General features: G+C 35.9%; 1 protein-coding gene across 27 annotated transcripts in view; it reads left to right on the top strand.

The window, feature by feature from the left end:
- SENP7 (SUMO specific peptidase 7) overlaps nt 1–24,331 on the top strand; it is a 171,357-nt gene that overhangs the window by 96,365 nt on the left and 50,661 nt on the right. For all 27 annotated transcript variants that reach the window (XR_009563695.2, XM_060298014.1, XM_070045437.1 and 24 more), the window contains one exon: nt 20,052–20,167. Coding sequence is in view for 26 of the 27 variants with exons in the window: in XM_060298014.1 (XP_060153997.1) it covers nt 20,052–20,167 (116 nt within the window). In the remaining variant the exon portion in view is untranslated. The remainder of the gene's footprint in view (nt 1–20,051; nt 20,168–24,331) is intronic.

Below are 24,331 nucleotides of genomic sequence, written 5' to 3'. Positions count from 1 at the left end.
TAGCCTTAGCTTGTCTTTATTGTTCAGAGCTGTTATTACCAACTTTAATGACAGCCTGAATGTAATTATATAGGAAAAAAAGTCTTGTGTTTTATGCCAAAAATAAAGGATTAATAGAAAACACCAAAAGTGAATAGGAAATTTAAATTAAAATGGTCACCTTGAAGTAGCATATTTGCTTTTTCTAGATGCCAATTTATTTTAACATATAGATACTTAATTATTAACCTTTATACTATTCCTATAACAAATTTTAAGTAATATTTATTAAGTCTTTAATATGATATTACACTGTGATAAATGCCATACCTGTATTAACTCATTTAGTACAGACTTGAATTGCAGCTCAGGCAATTTGCTTAACTTCTCTTTCTCTGTACCTCAGTTTAGCCCATCTGTAAGATAAGATAATAATACCTAGGTATGCTGGAGGAGTAAATGAGAAAATCACTTATTATCTTTCAATTTGATAACTTTTTACATCAATACATAGAGATCTATTTTATCTTCTTTTACATATATTTACTTCCTTATGGGTGGACATTTAGGGTATTTTTCATTTTTTATCTGTATAACAATGCCATAATAAATGGAGTTATCCTTTTTTATAAATTTATTTTTTTAATTTATTTATTTATTTTTGGCTGCATTGGGTCTTCGTTGCTGTGTGTGGGTTTTCTCTGGTTGTGTCGAGCAGGGGCTACTCTTTGTTGCGGTGCATGGACTTCTCATTGTAGTGGCTTCTCGTTGCAGAGCACGGGCTCTAGGTGCTTGGCCTTCAGTAGTTGCAGCACACGGGCTCAGTAGTTGTGGCTCATGGGCTCTAGAGCACAGGCTCTGTTGTTGTGGTGCATGGGCTTAGTTGCCTCGCGGCATGTGGGATCTTCCCAGACCAGGGCTCAAACCTGTGTCCCCTGCATTGGCAGGCGGATTCTTAACCACTGTGCCACCAGGGAAGTCCATTAAGTTTATTTATTTAGTTTTGGCTGTGTTGGGTCTTCGTTGCTGCATGCAGGCTTTCTCTAGTTGCAGCAAGCGGTGGCTACTCTTCGTTGTGGTGCATGGGCTTCTCATAGTGGTGGCTTCTCTTGTTGCAGAGCATGGGCTCTAGGCACACGGGCTTCAGTAGTTGTGGCATACAGGCTCAGTAGTTGTGGCTCGCTGGCTGTAGAGTGCAGGCTCAGTAGTTGTGGCTCATGGGCTTAGTTGCTCTGCGGCAAGTGGGATCCTCCCAGACCAGGGATCGAACCCGTGTCCCCTGCATTGGCAGGCGGATTCTTAACCACTGCGTCACCAGGGAAGTCCCAATAAATGGATTTATATATATATCTTTGTGTACTTAATCTTACAAATCTTGTAGTGCCATTCTCCTGTACTTTATCCAGAATTAAGTGATATCATTGAAATATTTTGATGACCTGTTGGCAAAAATAAACATAATTGTTTTCAATAAATTGTTTTCATTTCAGTCATTATTTTAGTGAAGATGGATTTTGTATTTCGCACATGAGTTTCTTCTTTAGTCTTTGCATGTATTGGGGTGTTTCATTTGTTTCTTACTGATTTATAAGAACTCTTATGAAAGGTACTAACTCTTTGTTATATGTGTTGCAAAAATTTTTTTAGGTTTCCTATTTGTAATTTTACTTTGTTTATACTAACTTCTGTAGTATTGATACTTAAAGTTTTATTTTGTAAAACCTGTCAGTGTTTGACCCCAGTGTTTTGGTTTATTCTTGGAAAGACCTCCTCAACCCCAAGTATAAAAATAGGTCAGTGAACTACAGTTTAATTTGTGATGTTTTGAGTGAGGTATTAGACCCAGAATAACAGTCTGGAGATAACTTTTCTAATTGTTTTGGTTCCTTTTTGCCTTTCTGGAGTCTGATATAAATGTCTATGGATACATGGGTTGCCTCCACTTTTTGGCTATTGTGAATAATAACACTGTTATGAACATCAGTGTACAAGTATCTGTGTTTCTGCTTTTAATTATTTTGGGTGTATATCTGAAAGTGGAATTGCTGGATCATTTAATTCTATTATTAATTTTTTGAGTAACCCCCACACTGTTCTCTGTAGTAACTGTACCATTTTACATTGACACAGCAGTGCACAAGGGTCCTGGTTTTTTCACATCATTGGTAACACTTGTTATTTTTTGTGTTTGCATAATGGCCATCCTAATGGGTGTGAAGTGATATCTCATTGTGCTTTTGATATGGTTTTTCCTAGTAATTACTGATATTGAACATCTTTTTCATGAGTTTATTGGCCATTCATGTATCTTCTTTGGAGAACTGTCTGTTCAGCTCCTTTGCCCATTGATGAATCAGGTTGTTTTTTATTTCTTTATTTTTTAACATCATTATTGGAGTATAATTGCTTTACAATGTTGTGTTAGTTTCTGCTGTATAACAAAGTGAATCAGCTATATGCATACATATATCCCCATATCCCCTCCCTCTTGCATCTCCCTCCCACCCTCCCTGTCCCACCCCTCTAGGTGGTTGCAGAGCAACAAGCTGATCTCCCTGTGCTATGCTGCTGCTTCTCACTAGCTATCTGTTTTACATTTGGTAGTGTATATATGTCAATGTTACTCTCTCACTTCGTCCCAGCTTACCCTTCCCGCTCCCCTTGTTCTCAAGTCCATTCTCTACGTCTGTGTGTTTATTCATGTCCTGCCCCTAGGTTCATCAGAACTTTATTTTTTTTTTTAGATTCCATATATACGTGTTAGCACACGGTATTCGCTTTTCTCTTTCTGACTTACTTCACTCTGTATGACAGACTCTAGGTCCATCCGCCTCACTACAAATAATTCAATTTTGTTTCTTTTTATGGCTGAGTAATATTCCATTGTATATATGTGCCACATCTTCTTTATCAATTCATCTGTCAGTGGACACTTAGGTTGCTTCCATGTCGTGGCTATTGTAAATAGAGCTTCAGTGAACATTGTGGTACATGACTCTTTTTGAATTATGGTTTTCTCAGGGTATATGCCCAGTAGTGGGACTGCTGGGTCATATGGTAGTCCTACTTTTAGTTTTTTAAGGAACCTCCATACTGTTCTCCATAGTGCTGTATCAATTTACATTCCCATCTACAGTGCAAGAGGGTTCCCTTTTCTTCACACCCTCTCCAGCATTTATTGTTTCTGGATTTTTTGATGGTGGCCATTCTGACCAGTGTGAGGTGATACCTCATTGTAGTTTTGATTTTCATTTCTCTAATAATTAGTGATGTTGAGCATCTTTTCATGTGTGTCTTGGCAATTTGTACATCTTTGGAGTAATGTCTATTTAGGTCCTCTGCCCAGTTTTGGATTGGGTTGTTTGTTTTTTTGATATTGAGCTTCATGATCTGTTTGTATATTTTAGAGGTTAATCTTTTGTCAGTTGCTTCGTTTGCAAATATTTTCTCCCATTCTGAGGGTTGTCTTTTCGTCTTGTTTATGGTTTCCTTTGCTGTGCAAAAGCTTTTAAGTGTCATTGGGTCCCATTTGTATATTTTTGTTTTTATTTCCATTTCTGTGGGAGGTGGGTCAAAAAGGATCTTGCTGTGATTTACGTCATAGAGTGTTCTGCCTATGTTTTCCTCTAAGAGTTTGATAGTATCCGGCATTACATTTAGGTCTTTAATCCATTTTGAGTTTATTTTTGTGTATGGTGTTAGGGAGTTTTCTAATTTCATTCTTTTACATGTAGCCATCCAGTTTTCCCAGCACCACTTATTTAAGAGGCTGTCTTTTCTCCATTGTATATTCGTGCTTCCTTTATCAAAGATAAGGTGACCATATGTGCATGGGTTTATCTCTGGGCTTTCTATCCTGTCCCACTGATGTATATTTCTGTTTCTGTGCCAGTACCATCCTGTCTTGATTACTGTAGCTTTGTAGTATAGTCTAAAGTCAGGGAGCCTGATTCTCCAGCTCCGTTTTTCTTTCTCAAGATTGCTTTGGCTATTCGGGGTCTTTTGTGTTTCCATACAAATTGTGCAATTTTCTGTTCTAGTTCTGTGAAAAATGCCATTGGTAATTTGATAGGGATTGCATTGAATCTGTAGATTGCTTTGGGTAGTATAGTCATTTTCACAATGTTGATTCTTTCACTCCAAGAGCATGGTATATATCTCTCCATCCGTTTGTATCGTCTCTAATTTCTTTCATCAGTGTCATAGTTTTCTGCATGTAGGCTTTTCTCTCCTTAGGTAGGTTTATTCCTAGATATTTTACCCTTTGTTGCAATGGTAAATGGGAGTGTTCCTTTAATTTCTCTTTCAGATTCTTCGTCATTAGTGTATAGGAATATAAGAGATTACTGTGTATTAATTTTGTATCCTGCTACTCTACCAAATTCATTGATTAGCTCTAGTAGTTTTCGGTAACATCTTTAGGATTCTCTATGTATAGTATCATGTCATCTGCAAACAGTGACAGTTTTACGTCTTCTTTTCCAATTTGGATTCCTTTTCTTTCTTTTTCTTCTCTGATTGCTGTGGCTATAACTACCAAAACTGTGTTGAATAATAGTGGTGAGAGTGGGCAATCTTGTCTTGTTCCTGATCTTAGAGGAAGTGTTTTCAGTTTTTCACAATTGAGAATGATGTTGGCTGTGGGTTTGTCATGTATGGCCTTTATTATGTTGAGGTAGGTTCCCTCTGTGTCTACTGTCTGGAGAGTTTTTATCATAAATTGGTGTTGAATTTTGTGGAAAGCTTTTTCTGCATGTATTGAGATAATCATATGGTTTTTATCCTCCAGTTTGTTAATATGGTGTATCACAAGGACTGATTTGCGTATATTTAAGAATCCTTGCATAAACTGCACTTGATCATGGTATATGATCCTTTTAATGTGCTTTTGGATTCTGTTTGCTAGGATATTGTTGAGGATTTTTGCATCTATGTTCATCAGTGATATTGGCCTGTAGTTTTCTTTTTTTGTGACGCCTTTGTCTGGCTTTGGTATCAGGGTGATGCTGTCCTCGTAGAATGAGTTCGGGAGTGTTCCTCCTTCTCCTATGTTTTGGAAGAGTTTTAGAAGGATAGGTGTTAACTCTTCTCTAAATGTTTGATAGAATTCACCTGTTAAGCCATCTGGTCCTGGGCTTTTGGAAGATTTTTAATCTCACTTTCAAATTCAGTGCTTGTGATTGGTCTGTTTATATTTTCTATTTCTTCCTGGTTCAGTCTTGGGAGGTAGTGCTTTTCTAAGAATTTGTGCATTTCTTCTAGGTTGTCCATTTTATTGGCATATAGTTGCTTGTAGTAATCTCTCTTGATCCTTTATATTTCTGCAGTGTCAGTTGTTACTTCCCTTTTTCATTTCTAATTCTTTTGAGTCTTCTCCCTTTTTTTCTTGATGAGTCTGGCTAATGGTTTATCAATTTTGTTTATCTTTTGAAAGAACCAGCTTTTAGTTTTATTGATGTTTGCTATCATTTCCTTCATTTCTTTTTCATTTATTTCTGATATGATCTTTATGATTTCTTTCCTTCTGCTAACTTTGGGGGTTTTTTGTTCTTCTTTCTCTAATTGCTTTAGGCGTAAGGTTAGATTGTTTATTTGAGATGTTTCTTGTTTCTTGAGGTAGGATTATATTGCTATAAACTTCCCTCTTAGAACTGCTTTTGCTGCCTCACATAGGTTTTGGGTGGTCATGTTTTCATTGTCATTTATTTCTAGGTATTTTTTGATTTCCTCTTTGATTTCTTCAGTGATCTCTTGGTTATTTAGTAGCATATTGTCTAGCTTCCATGTGTTTGTATTTTTTACAGCTTCTGTGCTGTAATCGATACCTAGTCTCATAGTGTTGTGGTCTGAAAAGATACTTGATATGATTTCAATCTTCTTAAATTTACCAAGGCTTGATTTGTGACTCACGATATGGTCTATCCTGGAGAGTATTCCATGAGCACTTGAGAAGAAAGTGTATTCTGTTGTTTTGGGATGGAATGTCCTGTAAGTATCAATTAAGTCCATCTTGTTTAATGTATCATTTAAACCTTGTGTTTCCTTATTTATTTTCATTTTGGGTGATATGTCCATTGGTGAAAGTTGTTTTAAAGTCCCCTACTATTATTGTGTTACTGTCAATTTCCCCTTTTATGGCTGTTAGCATTTGCCTTATGTATTGAGGTGTTCCTGTGTTGGGTGCATATATATTTACAATTGTTATATCTTCTTCCTAGTTCGATCGCTTGATCATTTTATAGTGTCCTTCTTTGTCTCTTGTAATAGTCTTTATTTTACATTCTGTTTTGTCTGATATGAGAATTGCTGCTTCAGCTTTCTGTTGATTTCCATTTGCATGGAATATCTTTTTCCATCCCCTCACGTTCATTCTGTACATGTCCCTAGGTCTGAAGTGGGTCTGTTGTGGACAGCGTGTATACAGGTCTTGTTTTTGTATCTATTCAGTCAGCCTGGGTCTTTTGGTTGGAGCATTTAATCTATTTACATTTAAGGTAGTTATCGATATGTATTTTCCTATTGCCATTTTCCTAATTGTTTTTGGTTTGTTTTTGTAGGTCTTTTCATTCTTTTGTGTTTCCTGCCCAGAGAATTTGCTTTAGCATTTTTGTAAAGCTGGTTTGGTGGTGCCGAATTCTCTTAGATTTTGCTTGTCTGTAAAAGTTTTAATTTCTCTGTCGAATCTGAATGAGATCCTTGCTGGATAGAGTAGTCTTGGTTGCAGGTTTTTCCCGTTTATCACTTAAATATGTCCTGCCCACTCCCTTCTGGTTTGCAGAGTTTCTGCTGAAAGATCGGCTGTTAACCTTATGGTCATTCCCTTATATGTTACTTGTTGCTTTTCCCTTGCTGCTTTTAATATTTTTTGTTTGTATTTATTTTTTAATTTTTTTTTGTTTTGCGTAACACGGGCCTCTCACTGTTGTGGACTCTCCTGTTGCGGAGCACACGCTCTGGACACGCAGGCTCAGCGGCCATGGCTCACAGGCCCAGCCGCTTCGCGGCATGTGAGATTTTCTGGACTGGGGCACGAACCCCCGTCCCCTGCATCGGTAGGCAGACTCTCAACCATTGCGCCATCAGGGAAGCCCTGTATTTAATTTTTGATAGTTTGATTAATATGTGTCTTGGTTTATTTCTGCTTGGATTTATCCTGCATGGGACTGTCTGTGCTTCCTGGAGTTGAATGAGTATTTCCTTTCCCATGTTAGGGAAGTTTCCAACTATAATCTTTTCAAATATTTCCTCATATCCTTTCTTTTTCTCTTCCTCTTCTGGGACCTGTATAATTCGAATGTTGATGCATTTAATGATGCCCCAGCGGTCTCTGAGACTGTCCTCAATTGTGTTCTTTCTTTTTTCTGCTCCCTGGCAGTTATTTCCACTATTTTATCTTCCAGCTTGCTTATCTGTTTTTTCTGCCTCAGTTATTCTGCCATTGCTTCCTTCTAGAGTATTTTTAATTTCAGTAATTATGTTGTTCCTCACTGTTTATTTGCTCTTTAGTTCTCTAGATCCTTGTTAAATGTCTCTTGTATTTTCTCCATCTGTTTCCGAGAATTTGGATCATCTTTTCTATCGTTACTCTGAATTCTTTTTCAGGTAAGTTATGTATCTCGTCTTCATTTATTTGGTCTTGTACGTTTTTACCTAGCTTCTTCATCTGTAACATGTGTTTTTGTTGTTTCTTTTTTTTTTCCTGGGTGGTGCTGTATTCCTGTCTTACTGGTTGTTTCGCCTGAGACTTACAACACTGAAGTTTGCAGCCAGTTGGATAGAGCTGGGTCATGGTGCTGAGATGAGGACCTCTGGGAGGCTTCACTCCGATTAATAGTCACTGGGGTCTGAGGTTCTCTCTTAGTCCAGCAGTTTGGACTCGGAGCTCCCACCACAGTAGCTTGGGCCCGACATCCGGAATGGGAACCAAGATCCCGCAAGCTTTGTGGCACAGTAAAAAAAAAAAAAAAAAAAAAAAAAAAAGCAAGCAATAAAGAAAAAGAGGAGCAGTACAGTATCAAAGAATAAAAAACAAAATAAAATTAGAAAGATAAAAAATATATTAGGAAAAATAAAAGTATAATTGAAACAACCACTTGCTGGGGCTTCCTTCTGTCCTTTTTGGTGTCCATGGTTCCCCACCAGTGCCTGGTAAGTGTCCTAGTTGTGCGGAGATGTGAATTCCCCATCATCCTAGTATGCCGTCTTCTGTTTTTTATTTTTGAGTTTTAGGAGTTCTCTCTCTATTCTGAATATTAATATATTATCAGAAATATGATTTGCAAATATTTTCTCCCATTTTGTGGGTTGACTTTTATTCTACTGATACTGCCACTTGATGTACAGAAGTTTCAGTTTTGATAAAGTCCAATATATCTATGTTTCCATTTTTTGCCCATGCTTTGGTGTCATATACAAGAAATTTTTGCCAAATCCAGTGTCATGAACATTTTCCCCTATGCCTAGAGTTTTATAGTTTCAGCTTATGCATTTAGGCCTTTGATGCATTTTGAGTTAACTTTTGTGTAGGGTGTTAGGTGAGGGTCCATCTTCATTCTTTTTGCATGTGGATATTGTTTCTCCACATGCTTTGTTGAAAAGGCTGTCCTTTCCCCACTGAATGGTCTTGGCAGCCATGTGAAAATCATCTGCCATATATGCAAGGGTTTATTTCTGGGTGTTGTTCTATTACATTGATCTCTATATCTGTCTTTATGCCAGTTCCATGGTGTTTTGATTATTATAGCTTTGTAGTAATTTTTGAAATCAGGGAGTGTGAGACCTCCAAATTTGTTGAAGATTGTTTTTGGCTCTTCCGGTTTCCTTAAGGTCATGTATGCGTTTTAGGATAAGTTTTTATATTTCTGCAAGAAATGCTACTGCAGTTTTGATAAGATTGAATTCAGTGTGTAGATTGCTTTAGGTAGTATTGACATCTTAACAATATTAAGCCTTCCAATCCATGAACATGGGATGTGTTTCCATTTATTAATGTCTTCTTTAATTTCTTTCAGCCACGTTTTATAGTTTTCATTGTACACGTCTTTTGTCTCCTTGGTTAAGTGCTAAGTTTCTTTTTCTCTTCTTGAAGCTATTGTAAATAGATTGTTCTCTTAGTTTCCTTTTTTTGTTGTTGTTTATTAATTCTAACAGTTTTGTTTTTGTGTATGTGTAATCTTTAGAGTTTCCTACATGTAAGATCATATCATCTGCAAACACAGATTATTTCTTTCCAGTTTCGATGCTTTTATATTTCTTTTTCTTGTATAAGTGCTCTGGCTAGAACTTCTAGTAGTGTGTTGATTAGAAGTGGTAAAAGTGGGCATCCTTGCGTTATTCCTGATCCTAGAAGAAAAGCTGTCAATCTTTCATCGTTGAGTTTGATGTTTCCTGTGCATTTTTAATATATGGTTTTTACTATGTTGAGGTGAGTAGTTTGTTTCTATTCCTAGATTGTCGAATTTTATTTTTTAGTTATTAGCAAAAGGTATTGAATTTTGTGGAGTGCTTTTTCTGCATTAATTGACATGACCATGTGGTTTTACACTTTTATTTTGTTAATGTGGTGTGTTATATTGATAGATTTTTGTATGTTGAACCATCCTTGCATCCTGGGAGTAAATCCATGTAGTTAAGGTATATAACCATATGAGCCATTTGAGGTATTTTATTGAGGATTTTTGCATCAATGTTCCTTGGGGATATTGGCCTATATTTTTATTGTAGTGTCTTTGAATTGATTTGCTATCAAGGCAATGCTTGACCTCACAGAATGAGGGTGTATTCCATCATCTTCAGTTTTTTGGAAGAGTTTGAAAAGATTATCTGTTAGTTGTTCTTTAAAAGTTTGGTAGAATTCACCGTTTGAGGCTGTCAGTTCCAGGGCTTTCCTTTATTGGGAGGTTTTTGGTTACTGACTCAATGTCCTTACTAGTTATGGGTCTATTCAGATTTTCTATTTATTTGTGATTTAGTAGGTTTTGTGTCAGTAGGAATTTGTTAATTTCATCTACATTATCCAATTCATATAGTTGTTCATCGTACTCTCTTCTAATCCTTTTTATTTCTGTCGGACTGGTCGTAATGTTTTAATTTTCATTTCTGATTTTATTAATTTGAATCTTCTCTTCGTTTTCTTAGTCCATCTAGCTAAAGGTCTGTTGATTTTATTGATCTTTCTGAAGAACGAACTTTTGGTTTTGTTGATTTTTCTTTTTTTTCTCCCATTCTCTTTTTATCTCTGCTCTTATCTTTATTATTTTATTACTTCCACTACCTTTGAATTTAGTTTGTTCTTTTTCTAGTTCCTTAAGTTGTAAAGTTAGGTTGTTGATATCAGATATTTCTTCTTTTTTGGTGTAAGCATCTGTAGCTGTATATTTCTCCTTTAGCACTGCTTTTGCTTCATCCCATGTGTTTTGATATGTTGTCCTTTCATTTTCATTTATCCCTCAGCGTTTTCTATTTCCTTGTGATATCTTCTTACACCCATTGCTTGCTTCAGAGTGTGTTGTTTAATTGCCAAAGATGTGAGTATTCCAGTTTTCCTTCTGTTACTGATTTCTAACTTCATCCTGTGTGGTCAGAGAAGATGCCTTGTATGATATTTATCTTTCTAAATCTGTTGAGTTGTAGTTTTTTTGTCTTAAAATACAGCTATCATGGAGAATGTCCTTTGTACACTTGAGAAGAATACATATTCTCTTGTTGGGTAGAGTATTCTGTATATGACGGTTAGGTCTCGTAGGTTTATTTTATTTGTTTAAGTCCTCTAATTCCTTACATATCTTCTCTCAGGTTGTTCTGTTCCTGTTGAGAGTGGGGTATTGAAGTCTTCAACTATTACTGTGAAAATGTCTGTTTCTCCCTTCTGTTCTATCAATTTTTTCCTTAATATATTTTGATAATATTAGATGTGTATTTACAATTGTTAAATCACCTGTTGTATTGAACCTTGTACTAATATATAATGTCCTTCTTTCTCTCCTGTGAACTTCTGATTTAAGGTCTATTTTGTCTGATATTAGTATAGCCACCCTTGCTCTCTTTTGGCTAGTATTTGCATAGAATATCTTTTTTCATATTTTCACTTTCAACGTATTTGTGTCTTTGCATCTAAAGTGAGTCTCTTGTAGACAGCCTATAGTTGGATCTTTTTTTTTTTTGCCATGCCATGCAGCATGCGGGATCTTAGTTCCCCGACCAGGGATTCAACCTGCACCCTCTGCGGTGGAAGTGCAGAGTCTTAACCACTGGACTGCCAAGGAAGTCTTGGATCATATATTTTTAATCCATTCTGCCAGTCTTTATCTTTTGTTTGGGGTTGAATTAATTACAATTAAAGCAGTTATTGATAAGGAAGGACTTTCTGTGATTTTGATATTTGTTTTCTATACACCTTATAGCTTTTTTGCCCCTTATTTCTTACATTACTGTCTTTCTCTGTGTTTACTTGTTTTTTCGTAGTGAAGCTTTTTGATTTCATTCTCATTTCCTTTTGTCTGTATTCTATAGCTGATTTCTTTGTGGTTATCATGAGGATTACATTTAACATTCTAAAGTTATAACATGCTAATTTGAATTTATGCCAGCTTAATTTCAATAACATTCAGAACTGTGCTCCTCTATAGCTCTGTCCTCACATCCTTTCAATTACTGACGTCATAAAATGATATCTTTATGAATTGTTTGTTCAAAAGCATAGTCTAATAATTTAAAAAATGCATTAGTTTCTTAAGTCAGTGGTCCCCAACATTTTTGGCACCAGGGACCAGTTTCGTGGAAGACAGTTTTTCCATGGACGGGGATCGGGGGGGTGGTTCAGGCAGTAATGTGAGTGATGGTTCAGGCGGTAATGCGAGCGATGGGGAGCGATGGGGAGTGATGGGTAGTGGCAGATGAAGCTTCACTTGCCTACTGGCTGCTCACCTTCTGCTGTGCAGACTAGTTCGTAACAGGCCGTGTGGACCAATAGCAGTCCGTGACCCGGGGATTGGGGACCCCTGGCTTAAATCATGTAGAAAGTAAACGGGCAAGTTACAAACCAGTTACAATACCTGATTTTATAATTGTCTATGAATTTACTTTTACCAGTTATCTTTATTTCTTCATATGACTTTGAATTACTGTCTAATGTCCTGTCATTTCAACATGAAGACTCTCTTTAGTTTTTCTTATAGGGCTGTTTTTTCTTATAGTGGTAATGAACGCCCTCAGCCTTTTTTTTTTTTTTTGCGGTATGTGGGCCTCTCACTGTTGTGGCCTCTCCCGTTGCAGAGCACAGGCTCCGGACGCACAGGCTCAGCGGCCACGGCTCATGGGCCCAGCTGCTCCGTGGCATGTGGGATCTTCCCGGACCGGGGCACGAACCCATGTCCCCTGCATCGGCAGGCGGACTCTCAACCACTGCACCACCAGGGAAGCCCCCGCCCTCAGCTTTTGATTGTCTTAGAATATCTTAATTTTGTCCTAATTTTTGAAGGACAGTTTGGCCAGATATAGGATTTCCTGTTGACAGTTTTTTCCTTTAGTCCTTTGAATATACCAATTCAGTGCCTTCTGGCCAGCATGGTTATTGATGAGAAATCTGCTCATAATCTTATTGAGAATCTTTTGTGTGTGATGAGTCACATTTTGCTTGGTGCTTTCAAGATTCTCTCTTTGCCTTTGTCTTTGGACAATTTGATTATAACATTTCTTGGTGTAGATCTCATTCAGTTTACTCTACATGTAGTTCCTTGAGCTTTTTGGGTATTTATATTCATTTTTTTCATTAAATTTGGAATTCTTTGGTGATATTTATTCCAATAATATCTTTTCCCCTTTCTCTTCTCCTCTGAGACTCCAACAATGTGTATATTAGTCCATTTTTTGGTGTCCCGTAGGTCCCTTAGGCTCTGTTTACTTTTCTTAAATATTTCTTCTTTCTGGGCCTTCCCTGGTGGCGCAGTGGTTAAGAATCTGCCTGCCAATGCAGGGGGCATGGGTTCGAGCCCTTGTCCGGCAACATCCCACATTCCGTGGAGTAACTAAGCCCATGGGCTACAACTATTGAGCCTGCGCTCTGGAGCCCATGCTCTGTAACAAAGAGAAGCCACTGCAAAAAGAAGCCTGGGCGCCGTGACGAAGAGTAGCCCCTGCTCGCCGCAACTAGAGAAAGCCTGTGCGCAGCAATGAAGATCCAACACAGCCAAAAAATAAATATATTAAAAAAATTTTTTTTTCTTCTTTCTGTTCCTCAGATTTGGTCATTTCCATGATCATATTTTCAGGTTCAGTGACCGTTTCTTCTCCCTGCTCAAATCTGCTTTTGAATCTCTCATAAATTTTCATTTCAGTTATTATACTTTTTTAGCTCCAGAATTTCCTTTTGGTTCATTTGTGTATTTTGTCTTTTATTGATATTTTCATTTTATCATAAGTCATTTTCTTGACTTTTGTCCAAGATACTTTTCTTTTTCTTTTTTTAAAATTTCTCCGCATCACGTAGCATGTGGGATTTTTGTTCCCTGACCAACCAGGGATCAAACCTGCATCTCCTGCTTTGGAAGCACGGAGTCTTAACTACTGTACCACCGGGGACGTCCCTGAGGATCTTTAAGATAGTCGTTTTAATGTCTTTGTCTACTGAATCTGCCAACTGGATCTTTTCAGGGACAGGTTCTGTTGATTAATTTTTTTTTCTGTTGAATTGGCCATACTTTCCTGTTTCTTTGTATGTCTTATGAATTTTTGTTGTTGTTGAGAATTTGACATTTGGATCTTATAAGATGCCAAGTCTGAAAATCAGATTCTCCCTTCCCCAGCATTTGCTGGATTTTTTCCCTTTGTTAGTTTTTTAAATTGTTGTAACATGTCCCTCTTCCAGGGATCAGCCTGATATGTAAACAAAAGGTCTTTTCAGGTTTTTTCTGAACCTGTGTCTTTCCCCGGTTATGTCTGTGACATTCTAAATTTCCTTGTACATGTGATTACGTTTCAATGTCCTGGTCCTTAAATGTTTGGTTCCCATAAGGAGAAAATGGGAAAAATGAAGGGAGGAAATAAAATAGGTGCTAGTTCTTTAAATCTCTTGGAAGTTGTTTTAGCTGGATGGGGAGATTGTTGCAACAATGGTAGTGGTTGTTGTGGCAATGGCTGCCTGTCTCTATGTCTGCTTATCCACGAACAGAGATAGCAATCAGTGATCACAATACAGATTCCCAGTATTTGGAGGATGAGGTCCTTATTGCTCATGTTGGTAATTGTAAGCCTATGCAAACTGTTCTAGGAACTTGGGCATTGCTGCTTGCCTCCAAGCTGGGCATAGGTAACTGCTACCATCCAAATTGCCTAAATTGACCAAAATTAACTGCAATTTACTGTTGAACCTTTTGACTGGAAGTTGTAAGCCTTCCGTAGACTCCAGAATTCCAAAGTAGTTACATCATACAGATTCTGCCAGTGCAGTTGTTGTCTAGGTGAGAACATGGTAGGTGTTTCCTACTCTGCAATCTTCCTGAGGTCACTTGGTATGTACTTCATATTTTATTGTACAGGGATCTTTGATTTATTCTTGGTGTCTGACTTTTTAGTACTTTTATAAATGTAAAAATTTCTAAGTGGGGGTGGGGGAGGGAAGAATTGGGAGTTTGGGATTAGCAGATGCAAATTATTGTATATAGGATGGATAACAACAAGATCCTACTGTATAGCACAGGGAACTATATTCAATATCCTGTGATAAACCATGGTGGAAAAGAACATGAAAAAGAATATATATACATATAACTGAATCACTTTGGTGTACAACAGAAATTAACAACATTGTAAATCAACTGTACTTCAATAAAATTTAAAAAATTTCTATGTTGTTAAGTAGTTTTGAAAATGGAGTAATTACTGTATAATATATTCTACTGTAAAGGAATGCTGTAGGTTAATAATTTTATATAGTTTTTTATTTCAAAATTTTTACCCACTTAAATAATACCATAATGAGTTGTTTTGTTAATTATAGTTATCATGGGTGAGAAGATTGTCAGTAAAGATTGATTTCATTCTATGGCTAGTCTAATTAGTACCAAATTGCTTTCCCAATTGTTTATCAATTTGCTTTTAAAAACTAGTTTATTGATATGTTACTGACAGAATATTGTATTAGTTTTAGGTGTACAACATAATCTCATATATGTATATATTGCAAAATGAGTAACACAGTAAGTTTAGTTAACATCCATCACCGCACATAGTTACAGTTTTTTTTCTCTTTTTTTAAATATTTATTTATTTGGCTGCGCTGGCTCTTAGTTGTGGCATGCGGGATCTAGTTCCCTGACCAGGGCTTGAACCCAGCCCCCCTGCATTGGGAGCGCAGAGTCTTAACCACTGGACCAACAGGGAAGTCCCAGTTTTCTTTCTCTTGATGAGAACTTTTAAGATCTACTATCTTATCAACTTTCAAATATATAGTACACTGTTGTCATCTATAGTCATCATGCTGTACCTTACATCTCCAGGACTTATTTCTCTTACAACTGGAAACTTGTACCTTTTTACCACCTTCAGTCATTTCATGCCCCTGGCTCTGGCAGCCACCAATCTGTTGTCTGTATCTAGGTGTGTGTTTGTCTGTTTTTAAATTTAGATTCTACATATAAGTGAGATTGTACAGTATTTGTCTTTGTCCAAGGTTCATTCATGTTGTCACAAATGGCAGGATTTCTTTTTTTATGACTGAATAATATTCCATCGTGTGTGTGTGTGTGTGTGTGTGTGTGTGTGTGTGTGTGTGTCAGTGTCACATTTTCTTTATCCATTCATCTGTTGACGGACACTTATGTTGTTTTCATGTCTTGGCTGTTGCAAATAATGCTGCAGTGAACATGGGGGTGTGTATATCTTTTTGAGAGAGTGCTTTTGTTTCCTAAGGATACATACTAAGAAGTGGAATTGCTGGATCATATATTCTATTTTTAATTTTTTGAGGAACCTTCATACTGTTTTCCATAGTGGCTGCAGTAATTTACATTCCCACAGCACTCCACATCCTTGCCAACACTTCTTTCTTATCTTTTGATAATAGTCTTTCTCACATGTGTGAGATTATACCTCACTGTGGTTTTGATACACATTTCCCTGATGATTAGTGGATGTTGAGCTCCTTTTCATGTACCTGTTGGTCATTTGTAGTCTTCTTTGGAAAAACCTCTGTTCGGTTTTTCTGCCTATTTTTTAATGAAATTGTTCTACTTTTTTGGTTGAGTTGTATGAATTCTTTATATATTTTGGATATTAACTCCCTTATCAGATACATGATTTACAAATATTTTCTCCTATTCCATGGGTTGCCTTTTTTTTTTTGTTTTTTTTTTTGGTACGTGGGCCTCTCACTGTTGTGGCCTCTCCCGTTGCGGAGGACGCGCAGACTCAGCGGCCATGTCTCACGGACCCAGCTGCTCCGCGGCATGTGGGATCTTCCCGGTCTGGGGCACAAACCTGTGTCCCCTGCATCGGCAGGCGGACTCTCAACCACTGTGCCACCAGGGAAGCCCCATGGGTTGCCTTTTAATTTTATTGAAGGTTTCCTTTGCTGTGCAGCTTTTTGGTCCCACTTTTTAATTTTCTTTTGTTGCCTTTGTTTTGGTGTTTAATCCAAAAAATCATTGCCAAGATCATTGTGAAGGTACTTACTCTCATGTTTTTTTCTAGGAGTTGTATGGTTTCAGGTCATACATTTAAGTGTTTAATCCATTTTGTGTTGATATTTGTATATGGTATAAGATATTTATACAGTTTCATTCTTTTGCATGTGGCTGTCAAGTTTTCCCAACATCAGTTATTGAAGAGACTCTCCTTTTCCCATTGTGTATTCTTAGCGCCTTTATCATACAGGAGCTGACCATATATGCATGGATTAATTTCTGGCTCTCTATTCTGTTTCATTGATTTATGTGTCTGTTTTTATGCCAATACTATATTGTTTTGATTACTGTGGTTTTGTAATGTAGTTTGAAATCATGAAGTGTGATTCCTCTGGCTTTGTTTTTCTTTCTCAAGATTGCTTTGGCTATTTGGGGTCTTTAGTAGTTCCATACAAATTTTAAGACTGTTCTATTTCTGTGAAAAAGGCCATTAGAATGTTGATAGGGATTGCTTTGAATCTGTAGGTTGCTTTGGGTAGGATGAACATTTTAACAAAATTAATTTTTCCAATCCATGAGTATAGAATATCTTCCCATTTATTTGTGTCTTCAGTTTCTTTCATCAGTATCTTATAGTTTTCAGTGTACAGGTTTTTCTTCTTCTAGGTTATATTTATTCATAAGTATAATTTTATTCTTTTTGCTATAGTTATAAATGGTATTTTTTCTTAATTTCTCTTTCAGATAGTTCATTGTTAGTGTATAGAAATGCAACTGATTGTAGTGTGTTGACTTTGTATCCTGCAACTTTAGTGAATTCATTTATTCTCACAGTTTTTTGCTGGATTTTCTAGGGTTTTCTTTCTATAAGATCATATCATTCGCAAATGACAGTTTTACTTTTTCCTTTCTGATTTGGATGCCTTTTATTTATTTATTTTTTCTTGTCTAATTTGTCTAGCCAGGATTTCCAGTACTGTGTTGAATAAGAGTGGTGAGAGTGGGCACCCTTGTCTTGTTCTTCATCTTAGAGGTGAAGCTTTTAATTTTTCACTGTTTAATATGATGTTAGCTGTGGGTTTGTGACATTGGCCTTTATTTTGTTGTGGTATGTTCCTTTTAGACCCAGGTTTTTGAGGGTTTTATCATGAAAGGTTGTTGAATTTTGTCAAATGCTTTTTCTGCATCTTTTGAGGGATCAGATGATTTTCATCTTTCATTTTATTAATGTGGTTTATCACATTGATTGATTTTTGGATGTTGTACCATTCTTGCATCTCTGCAATAAGTTGCACTTGCTCATGGTGTTTGATCCTTTTAATGTGTGTTGTGGAATTTGGTTTCCAGTACTTTGATGAGAATTTTCACATCTCTATGCATTACGGGTATTTTGGTATATAGTTTTCTTTTCCTGTAGTGTTCTTAACTGGCTTTGGTATTAGTGTAGTGATGGCCTTGCAAAATGAGTATAGAAGTGTTCCCTCCTCTTAAAATTTTTGGAAGAGTTTGAGAAGGATTGTCATTAATTCTTCTTTAATTGTTTGGTAGAATTACCAGTGAAACCATTTGGTCCTGGGCTTCTCTGTGTTGGGAGGTTTTTGATTACTAATTCAGTCTCCTTGTTATTGATCTGTTCAGATTTTCTTTTTCTTCATGATTCAGTTTGGTAGGTTGTATGTTTCTAGATATTTGTCCATTTCTTCTAGGTTATATGACTTGATGTACAATTGTTTGTAATAGTCACTTATGATATTCATATTTTATTCATATGATATTCATATATTCATATTTCTGTGCTACCAGTTGTAATGATTTTATTTACAAGTCTTCTCTTTTTTCCTTTAGTCTAGCCAAAAGGTTTTTTGCCCCCAGAAAACCAGCTCTTAGGTTATCCATATTGTTGGCATATAATTACTTATTGTAGTCTCGTGATGATCTGTTTTGATTTGAGTCTTTTTTTTCTTGGTTCGTCTAGCTAAAGGTTTGTCAACTTTATTTTTTGAAAAAACTAGCTCTTAGTTTTGTTTATCCTTTCTGTTGTTTTTCTTATTTTTATTTTATTTACTTCTGCTCTGATCTTTGTTGTTTCTTTCCTTGTGCTTAGTTTGGGCTTCATGTGTTCTTTTTCTAGTTCCAAGAGGTGTAAAGTGAGGTTGTTTATTGGAGTTCTTTCTTGTTTTTTAATGTAGGCATTTATTGCTATTAACTTCCCTCGTAGAACATTCCATAGATTTTGACATTTTATGCTCACATTTTCATTTGTTTCAAGATATTTCTTGATCTTCCTTTTGATTTTTTTCTTTGGCCAGTTGGTTTTCAGTAGCATATTGTTTAACCTCCATATACTTGTGAATTTTTCAGCTTTCCTCCTGTTATTGATTTCTCATTTTATACTGTTTGGTTGGGAAAGAGATTTTGTAGATTTTAGTCTTCTTAAATTTGCTAAGTCTTGCATTGTGGCCTATCATGTGACTTATCATGGAGAATGTTCTGTGTTTATGTTTTATAAATGCATGTCAGGTCTATTTGGTCAAGTTTACGGTTCAATCCAATGTTTCCTTTTTGATTTTTTTTTGTGTGTGTGGTCTGGATGACCTAATGATTACTGAAAGTGGGGTGAGGTATTGAAATCCCCTACTACTGTTGTATTATGTTTTCATTAATAGTGATATTATGCTCATCATCCAAAACTTGTTTTTCACACAGTATTATATTTTATGTATTTAACCAGTAGATTATATTTTAAATTATTTTCTCCGTAGGTAAAATTTGTAACTACACTCCAAACTTTATTTAAAAAAATTTTTTTTAATTTTTATTTTTTTGCGGTATGCAGGCCTCTCACTGTTGTGGCCTCTCCTGCTGCGGAGCACAGGCTCCGGACGCGCAGGCTCAGCGGCCATGGCTCATGGGCCCAGCCGCTCCGCGGCGTGTGGGATCTTCCCGGACCGGGGCACGAACCCGTGTTCCCTGCATCGGCAGGCGGACTCCCAACCACTGTGCCACCAGGGAAGCCCCAAACTTTATTTTGTACATAACTTTTGATATGTGAACCATGCTTGAAACATATTAACAATTACCTTTGACTTAATTTTTGATTACACATAAGTGTGATTATCATGTACTTGTGTTCGTGGAATTTTTACTTTTTAGACCTCTTCGATGTATTTAATACTTGTATTATTCTTTGTTCATTTTGCATGTGCACAATTCTGTGTTGTGCTTATCTTGTTTTTTTCCTTCCAAAGAAGCATGGAGAACTTAAAGGTAGAACAGGAATGAGAACTTATTTCTCAAGTCATATTTTAATATTCTTTTTACTGTTCAGATCACATCCTCTGCTATATAGGACGCCATTTGTAACCTGTTATTTTTATCGTGAATATATGTCAGCTGGCTTCTAAATTCATCTGTGTTCAGAAGAATTGAGTATAATATTATTTTGTTTTGCAGGAGTTCGCAACCAAGTCAGACAGATAATAATTATGCAAAGCAGGCTGCACACACTAAAGAAAAGCGAAGAGATGATGATAGCATTTCACTTGTAATGTCTGATACTCAACCTAAAGGTTAGTGAACCTCAGAAAACTGTTGCCAATTGAATTTTTGTCTGTTGCATTTTTAATAATATTTTTTTAACTAACTTTATTTATACATGAAAGTAAAGAGATTTTTTAGTGACACAAAGAAAATTGCTAAATTTACCATTTGTATACATCTCCTGATTTGTTTACAAAATCCAGAAGTTAAATTTGAATATTATTATTTTCTTTTTTTTGTTGGGGCTGGGCATACAGGTATAAAGTTATAATGTTAGTTTGACTCTTTCTAAATGTCACTCCCATGGATATGTCTAGTAAGTGATATTACTGCTAACTTGATTATTATTATTAGCTTCCCACTGTCTATCCTCCTACTATGAAATACATTCTTTATTCATTAAGATTTCTCTCGACTCTAGGAGGATGCCAGTACAAGCCACTATTAGCCCAAATTTAAAGGTAAATACATCCCAGACTTCTGAAAATTCACTGTAGGCCTCCTTGCCTGTCGGGTTAATGAATTGACTTCTTTTCTCCTTTTTGTCTCTTCTTATAAAGATCGTAAAATAATTTATAAAAGCTTTCACCAAAACAAATTTATACATTAGTCAAATGTGAAACTAACATCTTCAAGGGTCTCTTGGATTATTAATAGCTTCAAACTAGTTGAGGTATTTTGTTTTCTGAATGATTTTATAAATTATTCACAAGAAACGGGGTCCTTCACTGGAGGACTTTTTACAAAGTAAAAATTCTTTGTACTTCATTTGGAACACAGCTGTTTTCACATTTTAAATAGTCTTTTTCATAGAGGAGGAAAACCTAAAAGGAAACGAGACTGATATCTTTGATGTATACAAGAAACCAGCTGCAACTCTTATGAGGGCAATCTCTAAAGTATTGTGACTCTGTAGACATAATCTTTCAATTGGTCACTAGGTACTATCTGCATATAATGAAAGACATTTTTTTTTTTTACAAATTGTTCTTTTCCCAGAAATAATTATCTTTAATTACAATATAAAAGTGTAAGTGGGCTTATATTTGTACAAGTGGCCTCAATCAGATACTATCAAGACACTGTTAAACCTTCATTGCTTTCCTGGTTAGAGTAGGAATAGTTAAATAAAAAGCTTTCTAATTTGTGCCCTTCAGTATTCCTTCAAAGTCACAGTGGAATTTTAGACTTACAGCAGGGAAAAAAATGCACGATAAAAGAAACACTTTATAGTTTCTTAGTATCCCTGAAGCGTCTCCTCTTAAGTAAAGTGTTTTTAAGAAAATTAGCTATTGAAACTTTATTGAAACTCACCGTATTTTCATCCTATAGATAATTGTGTCTAATACCAATTGTTTAACGTGAGCCCATAAATTAATGAGAGTTCTGAATTAAATCCCAGTTATACCATTGTCAACTTCCAGTTTTTTTGAGATATAATTGACAGCACTGTATAAGTTTAAGGTGTACAGCGTAATGATTTTAACTTATGTACATCATGAAATGATTATCACAATGAATTTAGTGAACATCCATCTTCTCATATAGATACAGAATTAAATAGAAAAAAAATTTTCCTTGTGATGAGAACTCTTAGGATTTACTCTCCTAACAACTTTCCTATATAACACACAGCAGTGTTAATTATATTTATCATGTTATACATTACATCCCTAGAACTTATTTATCTTATAACAGGAAGTTTGTACATGTCGACTGCCGTCTTGCAATTCTGCCTCCCCCTGCCTCTGATAACCACAAATATTATCTCTTTTTCTGAGTTTCTTTGTTTTTGAATTATAATTGACCTACAGCATTATGTTAGTTCCTGTTACATGACATAGTAATTCAATATTTCTGTACATTTCAAAATGATCACCACGATAAGTCTAGTTATGATCTGTCACCATACCAAGATATTACACAGTTATTGATATATTCCCCACATTAGATGTACTTTTCTTTTGTAGTACATTAAGTTTGCCTTGTAGCATTTGCTTTTTTGAATTTAATACATTGGAAATATTTAACATCTTATTTTTATAAGAATTTGTTACTTCTTTAATTTTATATGCTAGTAATATTTGCAAGTAAAATTGTATTTGTTATCAGGTAGAGTCTTGTTTTTACAATGTCTAGCTCTACCTAATAAATTTATCCCTGTTTCCAATGTGATAGTCTTGGCTGATGTGCAATTAGTAAACTGTTAGAAGGAAAACTCCTGTATAATAGGGTTTTTTTCGAGCCCTATTTCTTTCATCAGTTTTTTTTTAACTTTCAGCTTTATATTTATTATAGTTGATTAACAATGTTGTGTTAGTTTCAGGTATGCAACAAAGTGATACAGTTATACGTATACATGTATCTATTATTTTTCAAATTCTTTTCCCAATTAGGTTGTTACAGAATATTGAGGAGAGTTCCCTGTGCTGTACAGTAGGTCCTTGTTGGTTATCCACTTTAAATACAGCAGTGTGTACATGTCAGTCCCACACTCCCTAACTGTCCCCTGATCCACACCCTTCCCCCTGGTAACCATAAGTTTGTTCTCTAAGTCTGTGAGTCTGTTTCTGTTCTGTAAATAAGTTCATTTGTAACTTTTTTTTTTTTTAGATTTTGCATATAAGCGATGTCATACCGTATTTCTCTTTCTCTGTCTGACTTACTTCACTCAGTATGACAGTCTCTAGGTCCATCCATGTTGCTGTGAATGGCAATTACTTCATTCTTTTTAATGGCTGAGTAGTATTCCATTGCATACATGTACCACATCTTCTTTATCCATTCTTCTGTCGATGGACATTTAGGTTGTTTCCATGTCTTGGCTATTGTAAACAGCGCTGTAATGAATATTGGGGTGCATATATCCTTTTGGACCATGTTTTACTCTGGGTATATGCCCAGGAGTGGGATTGCAGGACTATATGGTAGCTCTGTTTTTGGCTTCTTAGGGAATTTCCATACTGTCGCCATAGTGGCTGCACCAATTTACATTCACACCAATAGTGTAGGAGGGTTCCCTTCTCTCCACACCCTCTCCAGCATTTATTGTTTGTGGATTTTTTCATGATTGCCATTCTGACTGGTGTGAGGTGACATCTCATTGTACTTTTAATTTGCATTTCTCTAATAATTATCACCGTTGAACATTTTTTCATGTGGCTCTTGCCTATCTGTATGTCTTCTTTGGAGAAATGTCTATTTAGGTCTTCTGCCCATTTTTGGTTGGGTTGTTTGTTTTGATGATATTAAGCCACATGAGCTGTTTGTAAATTTTGGAGTCTAATCTCTTGTTGGTCACATCATGTGCAAATATTTTCTCCCATTCTGAGGGTTGTCTTTTCGTCTTGTTTTTGGTTTCCTTTGCTGTGCAAAAAGTTTTGAGTTTGATTAGGTCTCATTTGTTTATTTTTGTTTTTATTTCCATTACTCTGGGAGACAGATCGAAAAAGATACTGCTGTGATTTATGTCTGAGAGTGTTCATCCTTTGTTTTCCTCTAAGAGTTTTTATAGTGTCCAGTCTCACATTTAGGTCTTTAATCCATTTTGAGTTTTTTTTTTGTGTGTATGGTGTTAAAGAATATTCTAATTTAATTTTTTTAACATGTAGCTGTCCAGTTTTCCCAGCACCATTTCCCAGCTCCACTTTTCTTTCTCAAGATTGCTTTGGCTATTCTGGGTCTTTTGTGTCTCCATACAAATTTTAAGATTTTTTTGTTCTAGTTATGTGAAAAATGCCATTGGTAATTTGATAGGGATTGCATTGAATCTATAGATTGCCTTGGTTAGTATAATCATTTTGACAATATTGATTCTTCCAATCCAAGGACATGATATCTTTCCATCTGTTCATGTTGTCTTTGATTTCTTTCATCAGTGTCTTATAGTTTTTGGAGAACAGGTCTTTTGTCTTCTTAGGTAGGTTTGTTCCTAGGTGTTTTATTCTTTTTGATGTGATGGTAAATGGGATTGTTTCTTGAATTTCTCTTTCTGATCTTTTGTTGTTAGTGTATAGAAGTGTAACAGATATTTGTGTATTAATTTTGTAACCTGCAACTTTATCAAGTTCATTGATGAGCTCTAGTAGTTTTCTGGTAGTGTCTTTAGGATTTTCTATGTATAGTATCATGTCATCTGCAAACTGAAAATCTAACTTCTTTTCCTTTTATTTCTTTTTCTTCTCTGATTGCTG

The sequence above is a fragment of the Globicephala melas genome, chromosome 4 (genome assembly GCF_963455315.2).
Source record: "Globicephala melas chromosome 4, mGloMel1.2, whole genome shotgun sequence".
Classification (NCBI taxonomy): Eukaryota; Metazoa; Chordata; class Mammalia; order Artiodactyla; family Delphinidae; genus Globicephala; species Globicephala melas.
This window is presented reverse-complemented; position numbering and strand designations above follow the sequence as displayed.